Genomic DNA, 16,608 nt, shown 5'->3' on the forward strand with positions numbered 1-16,608 from the left:
CCGATGGAAAGTCACTGGCTTCCGTGCCGAACCCCATTTTCCCCACAGGGTGGTCTGTAGGGTTTATCTTGCCGAGGTGTGTGAACAGGCGTCAAGATCTACCAACTTTCACGAAAGGAGACAAAAGAAATGCAGAGACCAACACTTCGGAATCTTCAACGCCGCGGTCTCGGTCAGCTTTCCACGGCTGCATTTCCCTCGCTAGGAGTTCATGATGCTTACCATCTCCCACGTGGTGGAAATTCTGAGGATGGCCTTGGAGCCAGAACTACTCACCCGGACCCCCATGGCTGCTGCGCGGTAATGGATCTTCCTGAGCCTCCTGTCAAGCTCTGTGAAGCCGGGAGGGCTTGCTGAGGGCGAGATGAGACAACGCTGGCCCGGTGCCTGGACCTGGGTCTGCTCACGGTGCAGTGGCCCCAGTGGGGACAGCAACATGACAGAAGTGCACGCACAGCGCTTGGTCTGTGCTGGGTACCATCCAAGAGCTTTTAATGCATCAACATGTCATCTTCATGACTGCAGGCTGGGTGCCTGGAGGTGGGAGTGGGAATTGGGTTGGGGGGGGAGGAGGGGGGGAAAACCAAAACATTGAGGTCCATGGTTCGTAAGCCGAGGAGAGGGAAGCACATTATTTAACCAAAGTGAGCTTTAATGTAGAAGTTGAATGACTTGTGTTACCTACACCCCCCCAAAAGCACAGCCAAGTGAAGTTTTGATTTCGTCCATCAGAAGAGTAGTGGACAACTCACAAAATGGCCTGATGTCAGATGTTTGGGATCAACTGAGAATATGTTTATTTAAAAGCAATTTTAAATATTAAAAAAAGTAGAAATTAACACATACAGTACTTGAAAACTGTCACATTAAATACATGTGAAATGACGAGTGTACTGATGCTTGAGCGTAACATCCAGATGGGAATTCGGAATTTAACTCGTGGCGCTATGGGATTCCTATACAACATGTTGAAAGTTCTAGGCAATAAAAAAATAAATAGCAATTGCTGTTCAACAGTAAAATAAGACACACACTATTTGCAGAACATAACTTTCCCCTCTGCGGGGGGAGAAAGAACTAATTAGCTATTTTTTCCATAGGTTCCATACCTTCAAAATACTCTGTATCATGTACAAAATTGCAGGTAGTGGCTCACTGAGTTTAAGAACAATACCAGATTCAAACTCAACCAAGGTCGCCAAAGGTACTTATACCTAGTTTTCCTATGTCCCACAGTAAGCTGGGTTAGAGAGAACTCAAGTTCCTGATGGAAAACAAAAACAAAACCAGAAGGAAAAAAACAAAACAAAACCCAAAGTGTTTAAAAACAAACAAGAAAAGGCATTTGTGTAAGTCACTCCAAAAGGGGAAAAAAATAGACATTGACTCCATGTAATTTTAGATATCTACCTTTTGTGTTTTTTTAAAAAGCCAGTTTATTTTGAGATCAGTTGAAAATACTGTAGGCCACAAAAATGAATGGTGCTTCAATACAACTTAAGAAGTATAAATGAATGAACTGGGACACTAAATAACTTCAGACGGTGACTTCCTGACCTGACACCCATGTGGCTTAAACACTGACGCTGTGAACACTGTCAGCCACATACACCAGCATGTCGGCTGGCTCCCGGTGTCTTGTTCTGTGTGGGGTTCACGTGTGCCATGACGCTGAGGAAGCAATTGCTTAAAACCACTTTCCAATAACAGCTGATACGTTGCAGGTTTGTCATGCAAGGTTTATTGATTAGGTGGCTATTCAAAGTTTTCATAGTAATCACTTAAGCAGAACTAAATATTCACTGAGCACTGACTCTAGACTCTATTAAATAAAGAAGGCTTCCCCTAAGGGTTTGGTTGGGAGTTGTGCTTCTGTGAAATGAACATTTCTTGCTCATCGCCAAGATTATCTGCTTAAAAATATTAGTTTTCTGTGCTGTTGCCAACACAGCAGTTTAAGCAAACTTAACGCCAGAATGACACGCGAGCCTCGGAATCAGAGAGCAGCCCCACTGACTGTGGAGTGAAATGACTGTATCCTTTCCCAAAATTCAGACTGACGTAAAAGACTGAAAAACTCACGATATTCTTAATGGTCTGATGAACACAGCTGGGATGAGAAGAAAACTGAGAGGGGCAGAGGAGCGTGTTTCACAGCGCAATTCATAGCAGCGTTCAAAAACTTGGTTATGAATTGACTTGAAGGTAACGTGTCTATTGAACAGAGCTGGAGATCGGAAAACTTATCTATGATTGGGGCTTAGTAAAGAAAATGGAAAAAGAGAAGGATGGTTTCAGCACCAGGATTCTGCAGGGGGGATAAATGATGTGCAGAACTGACTTTTGAATTCGTCATCTTCTTGAATAATCTTTTGAAAGTTTAAATTTATCAGGAACAAAACTCAGAAAAGACTTTAAAATGGACACATTGGGGGCGTTAGCACATTTGAGGGATGCTAATTCATAATGTGATATGTAGATGCATACTCTTGAGAAAGCCAAATGACTGACTGGAAGCAAATATCGTTGCAACCTTATAATTTCTCCTTTAATGGCAATCAAGTTTAAAAAATGTACAGTTCAACGTATCCATACTATTCCTTTATAAAAGGCAGATTTCAGGTAAGCTTCTAAATGCATGCATAATGTAGAGGCTAATAGTTTCTGGCAGTCCTTGGTTCCTGAAAGTTGAACTTCATCAGATGTCTTAAACTTCTGTGAAAATAGTCATGAAGGATATGTTATTTTTGCATAATGAGGTAATATCTCAGGGGCGGGTACTCATCCTCTTAAGACAGTGTAAACCCACTTATCTAAACTTGCATGAGGCTTTGGGCACTGCAAAATGCCACCCAAGGTTTTGGGTCAGTGAATATTTTGCTGAAGGAATAACACTTACATTTAACTGAGCACTTTTCTGCAATAAATACCAAGGTCGGTTTTTGTAGCTGTAAACTGTGTACACAGATTAACTACAGGCTGGTCTGTCATGGAGCCGAAAGTTTCACCTGGAAAACAGAACCCACCTCTTTGCTAATGGTGCATTTTCAGTAACACAATGGAGAATACTGTATTGTCAGGAACAGAGGCAACTCTGTGCCCTTCAGCGGTCGCTGGAGACACTTCTATTTGCAAAGCCAGCAGTTCCTATATTCCTGTGTTTGTTTGTTGGCTTGGAAAACAGCATAGAGAGAGATGGAAGTGCTAGATGTCAAGGACGGCTTTGGCAAACCAGTAAGGCGCACCGGGTCCCAAGGCTACCCTAATACTGGCGAAGGCAGAGACCACAGGGTATTTACAACACACGCTATGTTCCCCTCCCGCGGCGGCCCCTCCGGGAGCCTCCCGCTCAGTGACAGCAGCTATATACACGGTGAGCACAGGGCCACGTGGACGCAGCAGTCTTGCATGACAGGTGCAGACAGTCTGAAGGTTCTGCTTTTTGCTAGTCGGACAGGATGTGGACAAAGGACACCGGAAAGACCCCCTTCCTCTCGGGCTGTCCTTCGATGTGCCCGATCTGCAGGGAGAAAGGACAGGTGTCAGGCTGGAGGTGGCCCTGACCCGGGCGGGATGCAGGCCATGGTGAGACACAGCACGAAAGCACCACACGGGGGAGGACCACGTGGTTCACGTGGATCACTGCACCCGCAGACACAGCCCCGGGAGGTACAGTCCCGTGACCCCTCACTCTACACACAAAGGGACAGCGGCCCACAGAGGGGGCTGACCTGCTACGGTCTCGCCCAGGCTGCAGCTTCAACAATGCGCTCAACCAGGCTGTCTGGCCACCTTTCCTGCCGGGCGACCTCAGGCAAACCGTGCTAAGCCTCCTGTCTGTAAAGCGGGGCTAAAAGACCCCTATTTCTCAGCCTGTTGAGAGATTACACTGACCATTATGTATATGGAAGGGCCTCTGTGTACCAAGAACCTGCTTTCTGGCTGCTGTGCGGGGGAGGAACATTGTGAAAGTTTGGGATGGACGAGGGCAAGTTTTACGGCCGATTTGTCGTCTGCTGCCTGAACCTGGAAGCCATGGTGAACCTGACAGAAGTCCCTAAGAACTTCAGTTACACCAGCGTGAACTGCATTGAAGAGAAGCCCGTGAGGAGAAAGAATACGACACGCACTGGCTTCACGTGGCAATTACGGAGCGAGGTCCAGGCCCGCGCTCATTTCCCTGCATGAAGTGCCTGCTGCACGGAGGGTGGCCGGCGCAGGAGCTGCGTGTCACCCAGGGCTGCTTCCTTCGTTTACCGGGACTGTGGCCTCGGGCGGTCACCCGGGCCACTGTCCACCAGCTTCCCTTCTGAAGAGTGGAGTGAGGCCTGGCCGGCCCACCTCACGGGGTCTTAACTGGTGCCGTGCACGTGAGTTCTTAGACTCATGCCCCACTTTTCAGAGGAGGAAACTGAGGCTTACTGAAAGGACATGCTTTATCCAGGGCCTCACAGTAAGTCACCTTGGGCCTTTAGGGTCCATCTCCTTGTCAAGAGTCTAAGCTGCCAGACTCCCACGTCAGAGAGAGAGAGGGAGAGAGTCTAGGGTTCCTCAACCTCGGTACTCCCGACACTGGGGCCAGAGGGTTCACTGGGGTGGGAGCTATTCCAAACACTGTTGGATGCTTAGCAGAAGCCTTGGCTTCTACCCCCCAGAAGCAGGAAGCACCCACCCTGCCCAGGTCCTGATAATCAAAACGTTTCCAGATGTTGTCATGTGTGCCTAGAGGGCAAAACTGCCCCTGGCTGAACCACTGCTGCAGTCCAAGCAAAATCCCCACAGCTGTGGCCAAGAATCTGAAGTCACTGTCTGGGCCCAAAGGAGGGGAAGCCAAAAGTACATGTGTGTGCACACGTGTGTATGTGTGTGTGTGGACGTGCACACGTTCCTGGGCATCAGCAGGCTCTGCTGGCTCAGCTGTGAACCGCAGGCCCCTTTCTCGGCAGACAGAGCCGGGACCCTCTGGGCAGGAGGGGCTCAGGCTGCCAAAGAAGAAGAACTTCCACGCTGGGGTCGGGAAATGCTCGACGAGGAAAAGCACAGGAGGCTTCTGCCCACTGCACCTCTGCCTGGCAGGGCCCACTGGAGGCTCCCTCCGGCCGCAACCTAGACAGCTGGGGACATGTCAGCCACCCCTGCGGCCACCGAGAACCAGGGCATTTTCAAGGGCCACGACGGGAGGACAGGGATGCCCTTCCTTCCTGACACCTGGGCAGCAGGTTTTCAGGGAAAAGGAGTTTCACATATTCTCATTCAATCTTCTAAAGTCACGTGAAGCAGGGATCAGGCCCCACTTGACGGCAAGAGAACTGCAGGCGGGATGAAGGACGGAACTCGGGGAGGAGGACGCACGGCGGTGGAGGGCAGGGCCTGAGCAGAGCTTGGCTGGGAAACCAGAACGTACCTAGAGCTTACAGGTTGTGGTGTGATAAGGCTAAAGCATGTGCGAGGGTCAGTTCTCCTGACCCAGTTGCAAAGCTCTGGCCGCTGGCTAAGAGGCGGGGCTGGCAGGCCCCGGGGCACTCTGGTCCTCACGACTGGTACGTACCCACCACTCCTGGTCCTCCTCTCCGGTGACCACAATCACTTCGCCCTCCATGAAGGTCAGCTCGTCGTCATTGTCCGCCTGGCAGTCATAGATGGTCTTCACTCGCCTCACCTTACTTTTCCCCTTCAAGAAAGAAACGGGGTTTTAGCTCACAGGACAGACCGAAGGGAAAGAGACACACTGACTGGGTGAGTGAGTTCACCTCCCTGAGCCTCAGTTTCTCCTCGGTGAAAGGAGGGAGGCCCGTGGGCAGGTGCCCCGAGCCTTGGGTGCCCTCCGGACACGACAGCCCCTCTGCCCCGAGCAGCAGGGCAGAGCCCGGTGTGAGCGAGTAGGCAGCCCCGATGACTTCCATCGGACGGCAAACATCGTGGGCAGGGACCAAAATCCAGCTTCACCTAGAACTGCAAGGCGCTCTCCCCTTCCCCAACCCACGGCAGCTTGCAGAGATGACGGCAGAGTCTAAAAATGGTTTGGGGAAACGTGCTGTAAAGCAGGACGTGCAGCTTCTGCACACGGGACGTGCGGCATAAACACATTTCTCAGCCCCTCGTGCAAAGCACTGAGTCAGCACACGCTGCGTAAACAGGGCAGGGCAGCCTGGGGCGGGGAGGACGCCAGGCAGTTCCCCAAAACGTGTTAGCTTTTGATCCATTTTGACTTGGGCTTTTATTTGTTGGATTTCTAGTTCTTTGCAAACAGGAAGATGGAAATAGGGAAATGACCTTCTAAAGGATGGTTCTGGTGCCCAGCTTATTAAATAATTAGGAAGAAAAAAAAAGCAAGCTGTGTCTCTAAAAGTTTTGGGTCAAGCGCTTTTCTGTCTGCTGGTTTCTCCCTCGGTCAGTCACCCTGACGACCCGCTGGCTTCTGCAGCCCTCTCCCTGGGCTGTGCTGGAGCTGGTGGGGTCTGAGAAGCCGGCAGAGCTGTGGCCAGTAGAGATCTTAAGTCTTCTCAGCTCTGACTCTGTGAGCAAGCTGCGTGTGCCCACTTATGACAGGGAGGGTTACATGAGATGAACAGTAAAGCAGCACAAACTGGAATTATGCGCAGGTCAAGGCCATGCGTGGTGCTCGGGCGTCTCGGGAGCCTGCCCTGGAGAAGGGCAAGCACCCGCTGATGCACGTGTGCATGGTCTCCCACCCAGGGGAGGATGGATTTTACTCGTCTCACTTTTCCTTTAGTACCGAAGTGACATACTTTTATTGCAACGTTGGTTTTTTGTAGTAAGATGTGAGTAGAGGCTTTTAGTCCCCCACTAACTGTGCTCCTTGACCCGGGTGCTCGTGACCCTGTGAGGGTGCAGCCATGGGCAGGACAGACAGCACACGTGCATCTTCCCAGAGCTCCGTTTTTCCAAAAAACATTTTGGGGTGGGCAGCGGGGCTGAAAAGCATGTTTACATTAAAGTAAAATGGCTATATCCTAGAGTAGAAAGCATTTCAGGACAAAGTTGGAATGGGAGACTTCAAACCAAATTCTGTGTTGGTGCAAGTCTTTTGGGGCCCTGCGCCCAATTCCTCCAGGAAGATGCTGTGAGAAGCAGCAGAGCGAGGTGCTCAGAACCCTGAGAGGGAGACCGCTTTCCTGCGACCTTGGGAGAGGAAAGGTCTCCTCCTCAAGGATCTGAGGCGAGAGCAACCACTTGCTGAGTGTTACTGGGTGCAGCTCATCTGTCACTGCGTTTCATCACCCATGAACTCAGGCACTGTCCTAGCTCTGATCTGCATATAAGGAAACCTAGGCTCAGGGCACGTAATTAAGTGGCCAAGCCCCCGTGGTCACAGGGAACGCAGGTCCTGAGGTCTGTCTGCGGGGTCCACAGCCCGGTCCCAACCCCCAGGCTCCACGCCCCCATGATGCCCGAGCTGGGCCGGCCGGGTGTCCACCCACCGTGTTGATCTTCCTGGGCAGCGGCACAGGCGTCTCTGGCAGGGTGGGCGTGAGGTCGTTGGAGTCCTCGGACGCCTGCTTCGAGATATTCGGGGAGAGATCGGCTGGGTGTGACTTGGGGGCGAGCTCTGGGGGCGGCTGGGCCTTGGGAGAGGCGTCTGCTGCCTGGGGTTTCGCCAGCAAGTCTCCCAGCTGCGGCTTGGGCGGCAGGTCCTTCACCTGCGGCTTGGGAGGCAAGTCTGCGAGCTGCGGCTTGGGGGGCAGGTCTCCCGGCTTAGGTGGCAAGTCTCCGATTGGGGGTTTGGGAGCCAGTTCCGTGGGCTTCGGGGGCAGGTCTCCGGGTGGCGGCTTCTGCGGTAACTCTGCTAACTGCGATGACTTCTGGAAGAGCTCGGGCGGGACACTGGCTTTGTCGAGGGAGAGATGATGGCTGGTCTCTGTTTTCCTTAGGGCCACTGCGGGAAACAACACAGAGAGGGGGGTCACTGGACGGGGACGTGAGGGGATCAGCACTGCCTTCCTCTGTCACGGTCACATGGAGGAGAACCAACCCCGAGGGAGTGCTCTGGATGCAGAGGCACGGATGGCCTGCTTTGAAGAAGGTGAAAGTCAGAAGCCTGGGAGGCATCCACCTTACGATGGGTGATTTTATGCTTTAGTTTATGAACAGGACATCCAAACTCATCCAGAATAATAAAAAAAAAACCCACAACTATAAACATAATACAGATTACAGAAAACTGAAAAGTATAGAGCTAAAGGAAAAGTTTTCCATAAGCCTCCTGCCTAAATGTAGCCATTTAAAATACTTTGATGTAATTTCCTTCTGGACTTTTCTATGTATTCTTCATAGATAAAACATGTATCTGCTTTTCCTATATACTGTTTTAGCAAGAGAATTTCCTGTGTTAATAAAAATTCTTTATTAGTAGCATATATATAGCTAAAATATTTATTTATTTATGTATTTGGCTGCGCCAGGTCTTAGTTGCAGCATGCGGGATCTTTAGTCGTGGCATGTGGACTCTTAGTTGCGGCACGTGGGATCTAGTGCCCTGATCAGGGATGGAACCTGGGTCCCCTGCACTGGAAGTGCAGAGTCTTATCCACTGGACCACCAGGGAAGTGCAGTGAGCATTCTTAATGCTGTAGCCTATTCCTTTCTACAGCAGTATCATAATGTACAATATTATTAATTCCCCACGTTTTATATGATTCATGCACTATGTAAGAGGGAAAAGGTTCCTCCCTCACCACGCCCACGCACCACCCCTCTGAGGTAACCTTTGTTCCATTTGAGTGGTGCACATACATGGGCGTATGAATTATCTTTTAAAACCCATAAATGGCATTACAATACATACGCTGTTTGGAAAAAACTTTGTTTTTTTCCCATTTAATATGTTTGGGAGAATTTCTAAGTCAGTTCCTCTTCCTTGTCTTTAATGGCTGCATGGTACTCCATGGCTTGGAAATTCTGTAGTCTGTTGAAACCTTTGCACAGCTCTATCCAGTGGAACTTAGGACACTAAGACACATCTTCAAATCAGCCTTCACCACTTACTTACTAGCTGTGTGACCGTGAGCAAATTACACGACCTCTCTGTGCCTCACCTTCCTCATCATGAGTTGACATACGTAAAGAATTTGCCAACAGCACCTGGGAGGCTCTAGTTATATCAGAATATCATCATTACTGCTAGACAAGGTTCCTTGAGGCCAGGATTCACCGAGCACATAGTATGTGCTCAATGAGAACACAGCTGACTAAGGCACAATGAGTGAGCCAAACTAGCCAAATTTTATTCTAGAAATACGAAATTCAGAAAGATAGTCTCAAAATTTCATTACTTAAAAAAGAAAGACAAACCCCAGTATTGTAAACTGTCACAAGCTGTACTGCAGCCTGCCCAGCCACGTCCCTTCCTAAGGAAATCAAATTCAAGGACACCCTGCTCCCAGGCTGGCCCATGAGATTCAGCCGATGTGGCTCGGCTCAGAAACTGACAGCAGGCCCATCAGATTCCTCTCCTGGAAATCAGATCCTGCGGTAAACAAAAGTCTGAGGCAGGGATGGGGGAGAAGCTGGGAGATTCCCTGAGGCCGTGGGGCTGGAAAGCCTAGCTCTGAGCCACACTTTTGGGGAAATAGAAGCTGTGAGTAAGTGCTGCGCCATCCGAACATGCAACTCTGATTCTAGAAATCTGTCCTAAAAAGGGATCAAAGCCAGGCACTGACATGCCTGTGTTGAGTTGTTCAGCACAGCACTGTTTATAGTGAAAAAAACTGTGAACTGGGTGAATGTGGAATAGGACAGACTGCTTAATATGTCCTGGTATCAGACAACAGAGTACTACGCAGCCAGTAAGAGGGTAATTTATGTCATGGAAAGGGTTCTTGATTTACTGTGTGACAAAAATCAGCTTACATAGTGATGTAAAAAAAAGCATAGGAAAAAAGACTGAAAGGATAGACCAAATTGTTTATCCTGGGTGGTGAGACTTCAGGTGGTTTGTATTTTCTTCTTTATGCTTATCTGTATTTTTAAAATCTTCTAGCATGAATATATATTACTTTTATAACACAAATAAATAAGAAAGAGACAGTTTCTCCTCCAGGGAAGCCTGCCCAATCTCTGGCTATTTTATTTCCAAGCTGATTTGGGTTTTCCCCTCTCTAATTAAAAGTCCTTTCTGGGGCTTCCCTGGTGGCGCAGTGGTTGAGAATCCGCCTGCCGATGCAGGGGACACAGGTTTGTGCCCCGGTCCGGGAAGATCCCACATGCCGCGGAGCAGCTGGGCCCATGAGCCATGGCCGCTGAGCCTGTGCATCCGGAGCCTGTGCTCTGCAACGGGAGAGGCCACAACAGTGAGAGGCCCGCGTACCGCAAAAAAAAAAAAAAAAAAAAAGAGTCCTTTCTGAACTGCATTCTTAACTCTGATGGACAGACAAGCAAATATGGTTCGTTCCTGAGAACGGACTCAAAGGACATAACAGGAGGAGGAGAAGAAGGAGGGGGAGGAAAGAGCCCGCACACTCCCAAGCCCACATTCCCAACAGAGGGAGTGCCGGGCAGAGGATGGCACCCACCCAGTGGAAGAGCGCAAGCCTAACGACATTCACGAAGAGCTCACGGATACCTGAAAAAATAGGTACGTCGAAATGCTAAGTGGAAAAACCCAGGATGCAAAACTGTAGTTTCATTATGACAACTGTGAAAGAATGTAAGGGACCAGGTAGCTGTATCACAGTGCAGAACTGTGGTGACTCTGTTCAGGCTGAAAGATCCCCTGAGGTTTCTACACTATTGCCTTTTTCTTTTAAATTATTTAATTATTTATTTTTGGCTGTGTTGGGTCTTCGTTTCTGTGCGAGGGCTTTCTCTAGTTGCGGCAAGCGGGGGCCACTCTTCATCGCGGTGCGCGGGCCTCTCACTATCGCGGCCTCTCTTGTTGCGGAGCACAGGCTCCAGATGCGCAGGCTCAGTAGTCGTGGCTCACGGGGCTAGTTGCTCCGCGGCATGCGGGATCCTCCCAGACCAGGGCTCGAACCCGTGTCCCCTGCATTGGCAGGCAGATTCTCAACCACTGCACCACCAGGCAAGCCCTTATACTATTGCCTTTTAAAACTCCTTCAACAAATGGCTCTGTGCAGCAGTCTGTCCCCAGTTGAGAAGGCTTTAATTAAGCCTTTTAAAAGGCGCCCGAAGGAGTTTAAAAATGGGTGACGTTTGGGAGGGAAAAAGAGTGAGATGTGTCCGGGACAGTCCATGTGAAAGTGCCAGCTGGTGGCAGGTGCTTGGGGGGAGGGGGGAAGGCAGTAGAAGGAGCTGCAGCCCCGCCCCTCTCGACGTCACAGCCGCCCTCTGTCTCCAGCTCAGGAGGCTCAGAAACACATCTGGGGACCCTACCATTTTTTTTGGGTCAGAGAAGGAACCACTGGATGGATGGGACACAGTGACTGATTTAACATGGATCACCCTGGTCTGGCTCTTCTGTTGAGGAAGGACTGCAGGGCCAGGGCAGAGGCAGGCAGACCAGGTAGGAGGCTGCAAGAGTCCAGACAAGAGGTGATGGGCCCGTGGACCACGGTGAGAGGTGGGGACCTGGGAAGGAGTGCCTGGATGTTAAGACACATCGAAGGGAGAACCAACAGTACGTGTGGAAACACTGGATGTGGGGCATGGCAGGATGGAAGGAGCTGAGCTTCCTTCTTAGGTTTTAAGGCCCAAACACCTGGACCTGGACAGTATCGCCTGTAACAGATAGGGACACTGTGGGCAAAACAAGCCTAGGCGGGTGGGGTCAGAAGCGTATTCAAAATCTTAAGCTGAGCAGCCTATTAGACATGGGATAGAGCGGAGATATTACAGAGCCTGGTGTGTGTGAGTGTAGATTATAGAGGGATTCTTGGGCTGGGTGGATAATGTGGAGGTGCCAGGATGGGTTCCCCAGGGAATGAGGGCGTATTCACAAGAGAAGTGACCATGGCCGAGCCAACCTCTGGAGGCTGAGGACACGAGGAGGGCCCAGCACAGGAGGGGAGCAGGGACTGTCAGTGCCCTAATAACAGGATGGTGTCCACACGCCAAGTGCAGAGAGAGTAACCAGCCGGGCCAAAGGCTGCAGGCGGACTGAGCTTGACCACCCGCCGACGGCCTTGTGGAGTGGTCTTAACAGAGGATACATGAATGGATCTTGGCTTTGAGTATCAACACCTGGAACTTCACTCAAAGAGAGACAATCAGATGGCACGTCCCTCTCAATTGAAGAACGCACCACAACCCAGGAAGGAGTTGTGCAAAGCCTGAACTTGTATCTGATTGGGTCTCTTGATCCAACTTTCAATTGCGAGGAAATACAGAGGACAGAGAACATGTTAAATGACCACATGGGGATGCCGGTCGGCAAAATCCAGCCTTTCTGAAGCATCATCTCATTTCGTCCTTACAAAATCTGGTGAAGCAGGTGTCCTGGCCCTACTGACAGGTGAGGAACCTGAGGCTTAGTGAAGCTTCGGAGTCCCCTGCCCAGGCCACACAGCTAAGTGGCAGGGCTAGTACTGCTTCCCAGGTCTCCCTGATCATGTTTGCAAGAGAAGAAATGGCACCTGGGGATACTAATGATGTGTCTTCTGGAAAAGCATGGTGTTTTTAAGGAAGAGTTTGGTGTTTTGCTCATCACAAAATTTGAACCTATAAATATTTTTCTTCATTGAACAAATATTAAATACACATCTACTACATACCAGCTACTGCTCTAGGCATCTGAGATAGAGCAGGGAACAAAAGAGACAGATGCCCCTGACCCCTTGAAGGGTATAATGACACTCTAATTACATGCAAATACGAAAAAGATAAATCTTACCTTTCTGAGGTAGTTTAGGAAGAACTCTTGGGCCAAGGGCAGTCTTTGCAGAACCGGTGCTAATTAATAAATAAGAATCATTTAGGATCTCAAAGTGCTGTAAAATCAACAGCGATATATATTACTCAAGGAAGTCACAGGAGTTTACAGAATTATCTAAAAAGTCTTTCATAATTTCTCTAACAAAAGATTTTAGTCTACTTTCCCTAATTCAAAGTTTGCCTGGATTTCCCTGAGGATTATCTTCTTATTCCCAAGTCTGCAAAATGGAGTCAAGAGGGAAAGTCATGAAACAACTAACCCTCTGAATGACAGAGCCTAATTCCTCCTCTTCTTGAAACCTTTCCCCAGAGGTAACAGCGTTTATGAAAGCGCCTGGCACACTGCAGGTCGTGCCTGCAGTGCACTGCACAGAAGTAACTCAACTCATGTGACCCCAAAACATAACTCTTGTCACCTCCGTTTTCACAAGAGGAAACCGGAGCCTGTGCAGCTTCAGACCGGCAGAAGGTCCCGAGGCTGGTCAGTGGTGGAGCTGGATATTCAGACCCAGCTGTTTGACTCCAGAGCCCTTATGCTGTCTCTCTCTGCACCAGAGCAAACAGCTTGGGTCTCAGGCCTCCAGACTTTCCCTGAGCTTTTCCTCCTTTTGGGCGACTTGTAAACAAGCAGAGGGAAGAAAGCCCGGGGAAGCAGCCCCTGGCACAGAAGCCGCCCTGTGTTGTTTGACATCATGTGACTCCTCACACCCCTGCCACCACCGAAGTGCCAGCGCTGCAGGTGGCATCTCTCAATTGGAACGCACTCTTTTCCTTGAACAAGAGGCTCTATCTATTCTCAGAGGACACCGGGAGCACTGCAGACCCAAACAGCAATAGCATCCAAGTGCCAGACTTGTATCTGCCAAGAGCCCCTTTTATTACTTCATTTATCCTTTTCTGTCCTCTGGTGGTCTAAGAACTGGCTTTCCCCCCTTCTTTCTAGCCTAACTGCATTTAAAAGGACAGGAAAAGGCAAACCAACCAAAGAGAAAACAAAAGTCCGATAAAAAAGATGAAATGCAAGCATCTTCCATCCTGGCCGACAAATCACCCTTGATCTTAACTGCTCTTTCCTCGGCTCCTTTGAAATCCTAAGGCCTCTGGGTTACTGGAGGATCAGGCTGTTGAGATGAAACCACACTGGGAAGAGTAAACATGCGAGGGCTTTGCTCTGAACATTGCTGGAGTGTGTGTTTCCACCTCAGCATCTTTGCGGGGATGCACACCTGCCCATCACGGACGTAAGTTCAATGGTTTCCTGACCAGCATACTGAGGCCAAGCCAGAGGCTCGGAAATGCCTCACATGGGAAACCTGGGGTCAACACTGCGTGTGCGTGGGCCCAGGCTTCTTCCTATGCTGCTGGGGGGGCCGTGTGCACGTGTGTGTGTACATATATATATATATATATATATGTATATGTATATGTATATACAGATAGATAGATCTATGTGTGTGTGTACACATATATGTGTGTACACGTATGTGTGCACGTACATGTATATGTGCGTGCGTTTACACATATATGTGCGTACATGTATATGTGGATAGACCTATCTGTGTGTGTACACGTATATGTGAGTACATGTATATGTGTGCGCATACATGTATTGTGTGCGCACATACACGTATATATGTGCACGTGTACACGTGGGGGGCTTGATTCCATGTAAAAAACATTTTGTGGGCACTTTCTCTGCGTCAGACTCTCCTTCCTCTGGAAGGAGACCACCTGCCCTGCAGTTTAGAGCCCCCCAGGGCAAGGTGGGGAAGGGCTGAGTGGAGTGGCAGGCTCGGGGAGAGGAAGGGGAGGCTGCGGAACGTGGTGTCTGAGGACCCCCGGGGTGAGTCCAGCTCTGCATCTGCTACCACTTAAACTCCTGGGGTCCGTGTCCTCATATAATACTGAGGGCAGCAGTGACCGGGCTGCCTCACAGGGTCATAAAGACTAAACGAGATAGTGGCATTAAAAGAAATGAGGACTTCGTTTTTTAGCTTTGACAAGCTCTGGGAAGCGGCTCCTTGTGTCCCTGTCTGGGTCACACTTCTCGAGAAAACCCTCTGAGCTGGGACTGGGTAGATGCTGCCCACAGAAGACCTTCCAAAGTATCTCATTTCAGTGGAGGAGGGGAGAAAGGGACACCACGCCCCCCTTTTAGCCGAGCTTAAAAAAGTCTTACAGACAGGGAATTTGGAAAGAGTCATATTTTTATGTTTGAAAATCTCTAGGCTATTGGATTTCCCTGAGATTCATCTTTTTATTCCAAAGTCTGTAAAATGGAGTCAAGAGGGAAAGTAACAAAACAAAATGACTAAATTAAAAAACTGAAAATAAGAACTCATTCTGGCAGACTCTGCGATCCTCGGGGAGGTGGGGTCCATTCATGCTAGGAACCTGGATGTGGAGAGCGGTGCTCCCCTAAAACAAGGTCTGCAGACCCTACCCGGGCTCGAGAACCGTCTGCCAAGGGGCGTTTGCAAACCGAGGGGAAGTACTCAGGCTCTCAGCATGATCAGCGCCAGCTGGCACGCCACACCTTGAGCAGATGGCCCCCAAAACCCAATTCTGTAACTCTGCCCACGGCAACGGTGAGCCTGCCAGGCGAGCACGTGCACAGTTAGCTCACCTCGACTGCTGGGACAGGCCCTCGAACTTGTTAGCGGTCTTACTCGATGATGACGGACCCACGTCGTTACCTAGGGGGGAGATCAAATGTGAAAAGCCACGTTTTCCAACAGGAAATGGAATGTGGGGACATAGGAATAGGCAGGCAGGCCACCCTCAGGGTCCAGAAAGGAAGTCAAAAGCGTCAAGCTAGAACAGTGCACATTTCTGACGTTACAACAAACCGGTTTGGGTCTTGACAATGTTTTTGTTCCTATTAAATATTTAAAGAGGATGAGTGGTCTGCTCCCTGGCGAGGCCTCCAAGGTCACAGGACTTGGGGGGTGTCCCGTAGGCTCAGGATCTTGTCCTTAGCAGGGGAAGCAGAGTAAGGCTTCAAGTTCACCACAGATTCCCAAGCCAGGGGACCACCACTGGGAACCACCGGTGTGTGAGTGTGTGTGTGTGTGTGTGTGTGTGTACACACCATTATTCAGCAGGGTGGTGGTGACTGGCCGTCTGCTGGGCAAGGCCCTCAGTCACTTATTTACTAATCATTCGTTCAAACATGAATGTTTATTAAGCATCTACTATGTGCAAGGCATGAACACGGAGCAGGAGGCACCAAGGCAAGTTAAACCTCACCAGAGTACGTCATCCCTCCTGTGAGGGGCACAGGCACAACTGATGCTGATAACACGGGGTGAGACGGATGCTGACAGGGTTGGGTGCTGTGAAACAAGGAGAAGGAAATAGCACCTAAAGTGAACTGGACATGGGCTTCCCTGGTGGCAGAGTGGTTAAGAAACCGCCTGCCAATGCAGGGGACACGGGTTCGAGCCCTGGTCTGGGAAGATCCCACGTGCTGCGGAGCAATGAAGCCCGTGCGCCACAACTACTGAGCCTGCACTCTAGAGCCCGCGAGCCACAGCTACTGAGCCCGTGCGCCTAAAGCCCGTGCTCCACAACTACTGAGCCTGCATTCTAGAGCTCGCGTGCCACAACTACTGAGCCCACGTGCCACAACTACTGAAACCCACGCGCCTAGAGCCCGTGCTCCGCAACAAGAGAAGCCACTGCAATGAGAAGCACGCACACTGCAAGGAAGAGTAGCCCCCGCTCGCCGCGGCTAGAGAAAGCCCACGCGCAGCAACA

General features: G+C 50.0%; 1 protein-coding gene across 5 annotated transcripts in view; it reads right to left on the bottom strand.

Moving 5' to 3' along the window:
* Nucleotides 1-780: 780 nt before the first annotated feature.
* Nucleotides 781-16,608, bottom strand: part of ASAP1 (ArfGAP with SH3 domain, ankyrin repeat and PH domain 1) — a 348,630-nt gene continuing 332,802 nt past the window's right edge. For all 5 annotated transcript variants that reach the window (XM_081214357.1, XM_081214356.1, XM_081214354.1 and 2 more), the window contains 5 exons: nt 15,476-15,545; nt 12,809-12,867; nt 7,443-7,897; nt 5,549-5,671; nt 781-3,520 (listed from right to left, as the gene is read on the bottom strand). In XM_081214357.1, the coding sequence (XP_081070483.1) occupies nt 3,446-3,520; nt 5,549-5,671; nt 7,443-7,897; nt 12,809-12,867; nt 15,476-15,545 (782 nt within the window). In that variant the 3' untranslated portion in view covers nt 781-3,445. The remainder of the gene's footprint in view (nt 3,521-5,548; nt 5,672-7,442; nt 7,898-12,808; nt 12,868-15,475; nt 15,546-16,608) is intronic.

Source organism: Mesoplodon bidens (genome assembly GCF_964165515.1).
Source record: "Mesoplodon bidens genome assembly, chromosome: 16".
NCBI classification, from domain to species: Eukaryota; Metazoa; Chordata; class Mammalia; order Artiodactyla; family Ziphiidae; genus Mesoplodon; species Mesoplodon bidens.